Source organism: Coregonus clupeaformis, chromosome 10 (genome assembly GCF_020615455.1).
Source record: "Coregonus clupeaformis isolate EN_2021a chromosome 10, ASM2061545v1, whole genome shotgun sequence".
In the NCBI taxonomy this organism is placed as follows: Eukaryota; Metazoa; Chordata; class Actinopteri; order Salmoniformes; family Salmonidae; genus Coregonus; species Coregonus clupeaformis.
The window spans coordinates 60,416,602-60,422,601 of NC_059201.1; the positions used below are offsets into that span (position 1 = coordinate 60,416,602).

Genomic DNA, 6,000 nt, shown 5'->3' on the forward strand with positions numbered 1-6,000 from the left:
CGGGAAAAGGGCCATGTGCTAAAGTTAAGGCCCTGGCGAGAGAGGAGCAACGGCGTCAACAGTGTCGTCGTCGGACGGACGAGAGGCAACCCCAAAAAATTTTTTTGGGGGGCACACGGCATGGGCGACGGGGCAGCAGGAAGCAGCGACAGGGCGTATTGGGAGGTTAGGTGAGGAGGCCACCAGGTTAAGGGGGCTATTGGTCCAGAGGGAGCAGGAGTTAGTGGTTCAGAGGGAGGAGCTACTGGAGGCTAGAAGGGAGAAGGAGAGAGTAGAGGCAAGGCGAGAGGAACTGAGTAGGCAGCTGAGGGAGCGGAGGGTTATGAAGAAACCCAGTCCCGCTCCTCACACGAAGCAAGTGGTGTGTGTCACCAGTCCGGTCCGGCCCGTTCCTGCTCCCCGCACTAAATTAGTAGTGCGTGTGCCCAGTCCGGCCCGACCCGTTCCTGCTCCCCGCACTAAGTTAGTAGTGCGTGTTCCCAGTCCGGCCCGACCCGTTCCTGCTCCCCGCACTAAGTTAGTAGTGCGTGTTCCCAGTCCAGCCCGACCCGTTCCTGCTCCCCGCACTAAGTTAGTAGTGCGTGTTCCCAGCCCGGCCCGGCCTGTTCCTGCTCCCCGCACTAAGTTAGTAGTGCGTGTTCCCAGCCCGGCCCTGCCTGTTCCTGCCACTCGCACCAAGCCTACGGTGCGCGTCGCCAGCCCGGCCCGGCCTGTTCCTGCCCCTCGCACCAAGCCTACGGTGCGCGTCGCCAGCCCGGCCCGGCCTGTTCCTGCCCCTCGCACCAAGCCTACGGTGCGCGTCACCAGCCCGGCCCGGCCTGTTCCTGCCACTCGCACCAAGCCAGGGGTGCGCGTCGTCAGCCCGGTCCGGCCCGTTCCTGCTCCCCGCACCAAGCCAGGGGTGCGCGTCGTCAGCCCGGTCCGGCCCGTTCCTGCTCCACGCACCAAGCCAGGGGTGCGAGTCGTCAGCCCGGTCCGGCCCATTCCTGCTCCACGCACCAAGCCAGGGGTGCGCTTCGTCAGTCCGGCACAACCCGTGCCTGGGTCACCGGTGCCGGGTCAGGTACCGGTCAGTTGCTCCACATCGGAGCCTAAGCAATCTGCTCCACCGATGTCCAGTCCAGCTCCAGCCAGCGGGGCCAGACCGGACCAGGGGCGCTACGGGGGGATTGTTGGAGGGTGGTGGTCAAGCCCGGAGCCGGATCCGCCTCCGAGGAGGAATGCCCACCTAGCCCTCCCCTGTTCGGGTTATGTTTAGGCGCGGTCGCAGTCCGCGCCTTTGGGGGGGGGGTACTGTCACGCCCTGGCTCTAGGGACTCTTTTATGTTGAGCCAGGGTGTGTAGAGTCTATGTTTTGTGCTCTTTGTGTCTGTTCTAGTTTGTGTGTTTCTATGTTGGCCAGAGTGGTTCTCAATCAGAGGCAACGAGTGTCAGCTGTTGCTGGTTGTCTCTGATTGGGAACCATATTTAGACAGGCTGTTTTCCACAGTGTTTTGTGGGATCTTGTTCCGTATTGGTTTATGTGTGTGAACCAAGGACTTCACGTTATCGTTTGTTGTTTTGTTCGTGTGTACACTTAATTAAATAAAATATGTTCACCTTCCACGCTGCGCCTTGTTCCTCCTTCGACGATCGTGACAGAAGATATCACCAAAACTGGGACCAAGCAGCGTGTCCAGGAGCAAGCGCCGGGTAAGGAGCTGGAGAGGTTGGCGATGGCCCAGGTGGGCCAATGGTGGTCCTGGGAGGACATGCTCGCGGGAAAAGGTCCATGGGCTAAAGTTAAGGCCCTGGCGAGAGAGGAGCAACGGCGTCAACAGTGTCGTCGTCGGACGGACGAGAGGCAACCCCAACATTTTTTAGGGGGGGGCACACGGCATGGGCGACGGGGCAGCAGGAAGCAGCGACAGGGCGTATTGGGAGGTTAGGTGAGGAGGCCACCAGGTTAAGGGGGCTATTGGTCCAGAGGGAGCAGGGGTTAGTGGTTCAGAGGGAGGAGCTACTGGAGGCTAGAAGGGAGAAGGAGAGAGTAGAGGCAAGGCGAGAGGAACTGAGTAGGCAGCTGAGGGAGCGGAGGGTTATGAAGAAACCCAGTCCCGCTCCTCACACCAAGCAAGTGGTGTGTGTCACCAGTCCGGTCCGGCCCGTTCCTGCTCCCCGCACTAAATTAGTAGTGCGTGGTCCCAGTCCGGCCCGACCCGTTCCTGCTCCCCGCACTAAGTTAGTAGTGCGTGTTCCCAGCCCGGCCCGGCCTGTTCCTGCTCCCCGCACTAAGTTAGTAGTGCGTGTTCCCAGCCCGGCCCGGCCTGTTCCTGCCACTCGCACCAAGCCTACGGTGCGCGTCGCCAGCCCGGCCCGGCCTGTTCCTGCCCCTCGCACCAAGCCTACAGTGCGCGTCGCCAGCCCGGCCCGGCCTGTTCCTGCCACTCGCACCAAGCCAGGGGTGCGCGTCATCAGCCCGGTCCGGCCCGTTCCTGCTCCCCGCACCAAGCCAGGGGTGCGCATCGTCAGCCCGGTCCGGCCCGTTCCTGCTCCACGCACCAAGCCAGGGGTGCGAGTCGTCAGCCCGGTCCGGCCCGTTCCTGCTCCACGCACCAAGCCAGGGGTGCGCGTCGTCAGTCCGGCACAACCCGTGCCTGGGTCACCGGTGCCGGGTCAGGTACCGGTCAGCTGCTCCACATCGGAGCCTAAGCAATCCGCTCCACCGATGTCCAGTCCAGCTCCAGCCAGCGGGGCCAGACCGGACCAGGGGCGCTACGGGGGGATTGTTGGAGGGTGGTGGTCAAGCCCGGAGCCGGAACCGCCTCCGAGGAGGAATGCCCACCCAGCCCTCCCCTGTTCGGGTTATGTTTAGACGCGGTCGCAGTCCGCGCCTTTGGGGGGGGGTACTGTCACGCCCTGGCTCTAGGGACTCTTTTATGTTGAGCCAGGGTGTGTAGAGTCTATGTTTTGTGCTCTTTGTGTCTGTTCTAGTTCGTGTGTTTCTATGTTGGCCAGAGTGGTTCTCAATCAGAGGCAATGAGTGTCCGCTGTTGCTGGTTGTCTCTGATTGGGAACCATATTTAGACAGGCTGTTTTCCACAGTGTTTTGTGGGATCTTGTTCCGTATTGGTTTATGTGTGTGAACCAAGGACTTCACGTTATCGTTTGTTGTTTTGTTCATGTGCACACTTCATTAAATAAAATACGTTCACCTTCCACGCTGCGCCTTGGTCCTCCTTCGACGATCGTGACAGTATTGAGAAACATTTGTTATTGACCAAATACTTATTTTCCACCATAATTTGCAAATCAATTCATAAAAAATCCTACAATGTGATTTTCTGGATTTCTTTTTCTAATTTTGGCTGTCATAGTTGACGTGTACCTATGATGAAAATTACAGGCCTCTCTCATCTTTTTATGTGGGAGAACTTGTACAATTGTTGGCTGACTAAATACTTTTTTTCCCCACTGTACACTTGTCTTGTTAACAAACTATAGTTTTGGCAAGTCGGATAGGACATCTACTTTGTGCATGACACAAGTAATTTTTCCAACAATTGTTTACAGACAGATTATTTCACTTATAATTCACTGTATCACAATTCCGGTAGGTCAGAAGTTTACATACACTAAGTTGACTGTGCCTTTAAACAGCTTGGAAAATTCCAGAAAATTATGTCATGGCTTTAGAAGCTTCTGATAGGCTAATTGACATCATTTTACTCAATTGGAGGTGTACCTGTGGATGTATTTCAAGAGCTACCTTCAAACTCTGTGCCTCTTTGCTTACACATCATGGGACAATCAAAAGAAGTCAGCCAAGACCTCAGAAAAAGCATTGTAGACCTCCACAAGTCTGGTTCATCCTTGGGAGCAATTTCCAAACGCCTAAAGGTACCACGTTCGTCTGTACAAACAATAGCACGCAAGTATAAACACAATGGGACCATGCAGCCGTCATACCGCTCAGGAAGGAGACGCGTTCTGTCTCCTAGAGATGATTGTACTTTGGTGCAAAAAGTGCAAATCAATCCCAGAACAACAGCAAAGGACCTTGTGAAGATGCTGGTGGAAACAGGTACAAAAGTATGTATATCCACAGTAAAATGAGTCCTAAATCGACATAACCTGAAAGGCTGCTCAGAAAGGAAGAAGCCACTGCTCCAAAACCGCCATAAAAAAGCCAGACTACGGTTTGCAACTGCACATGGGGACAAAGATCGTACTTTTTTTGAGAAATGTCCTCTGGTCTGATGAATCAAAAATCAACTGTTTGGCAATAATGACCATTGTTATGTTTAGAGGAAAAAGGGGGTTGCTTGCAAGCCGAAGAACACCATCCAACCGTGAAGCAAGGGGGTGGCAGAACTGAAAAAGCTTGTGCGAGCAAGGAGGCCTACAAACCTGACCTGGCGGTGGGGTTATGGTATGGTTAGGCATAAGCTACGGACAACGAACACAATTGCATTTTATCGATGGCAATTTGAATGCTCAAAAATACCGTGATGAGATCCTGAGGCCCATTGTGAGGTCATTTTTTTTTAAAGGTATCTGTGACCAACAGATGCATATCTGTATTCCTAGTCATGTGAAATCCATAGATTAGGGCCTAATTTATTTATTTAAATTGACTGATTTCCTCATATGAACTGTAACTCAGTAAAATCGTTGAAATTGTTGCATGTTGCATTTATATTTCTGTTCAGTATATTTTTCTGAAATTATAAGTAATCCAAGAAGTAACCAACTAGTTTTTCTATAATCTGATTACAATATTTTAGCTGTTAACGTAACCGATTACAGTTACAGGTTTTTTATAATCAGATTACATGTAATCAGTTACTCCACAGCCCTGTACAGTGGTCAGTCTTGAGGTCAGGCTGGAAACACAGGAGGCCATGTTTTTGTCATAAAACGGGAGACCCTTTTCACCTTGATATATTTGTATTTAGATTCCTCCTCTCACCCTGGCATCAGGCTGGTCCTCGAAGGCTAGTTTGAAGGTGTCTGCCTGGGCCACACAGGAGCTGTCCAGGCCCATATAACCACAGAGTCTGTAGCAGGAGTCCCCTGCACCAGTGGCTGGGTAGGATTACAGAGCTTAAGTCAGATCATGTAGTACAGTACTTTAATTGCTTACTGGATAAATAATTGCCAAATGTGTGGGGGAACATGTATCCTCAGGCTCACCTTTCAAAAGGTCTTGTTTCAGTTTCCATCCTGAGCCACTGATGTAAACACAAGGAGGAGGGCAGAAGAACCTATTGTATGTAGACACACAATGTTCCTTCATACCATACAAAACGCACCTGCAATCTGGCTAAGGCTAGTTTGCCCACTAAACTCCCTGCATGTATCACCGACGTCAGTGTGCTAGCTTAGCATATAGCGCTGCCTCCCTGAACATTCTCCTGACTGGGCTTGAACCAGGGTCCTCTACCTTGCAAAACACACGTGACCGCCCACTTTACAACCAGTCAATAGGTCACAAACCAAGAGTTAGATGATTGATGAGAGATATTTGGATAGTGTTTAACAGGTGGGGGCCTTGTCGACTTACCGTTTCTCGTTGCCGTATGATTTCTGGGCGACCTTTGCATGGAGTATTCGCACAGATTGGTCAGGGCGAAACTGCAGATACTGTCTCACTGACTCCCTGGTCACTCTGGGCAGTGGAGAGAAACTTTGGTCCAGTCTGCTGAATGAATAGAAATCAATTAAAAAAGAGACAAACTCTCCATTGTTGTTCCTCTGTTAGAAGAGTGAAGCCTCTGCAAGATTATTGCCATCATTTTCCCATCATTTCAACAGCTATACAATCCCATAATTGATTTAGGTGAACTTATTTTTTTCTCTATATTCAAATTAAAGTAAAATAACAAATTAGCCTACCATTATAAAAACTAATTATTGTTTTCTTGATTGCCATCGCCGGGAAGTGTGGGTTTAAATGGAGAGTGCAACATTTAGGCAATTAATCTCCTTTTCTACTTACCCAGAGTCAGTAGGTACCAT

At 51.7% G+C, this 6,000-nt stretch overlaps 1 protein-coding gene across 1 annotated transcript in view; it reads right to left on the reverse strand.

Moving 5' to 3' along the window:
• rbpjl (recombination signal binding protein for immunoglobulin kappa J region-like) overlaps nt 1-6,000 on the reverse strand; it is a 30,300-nt gene extending 24,300 nt beyond the window's left edge. The window contains exons 1-4 of the mRNA XM_045223334.1: nt 5,981-6,000; nt 5,546-5,680; nt 5,176-5,246; nt 4,952-5,067 (exon numbers count right to left, since the gene is read on the reverse strand). Of these exons, the coding sequence (XP_045079269.1) occupies nt 4,952-5,067; nt 5,176-5,246; nt 5,546-5,680; nt 5,981-6,000 (342 nt within the window). The remainder of the gene's footprint in view (nt 1-4,951; nt 5,068-5,175; nt 5,247-5,545; nt 5,681-5,980) is intronic.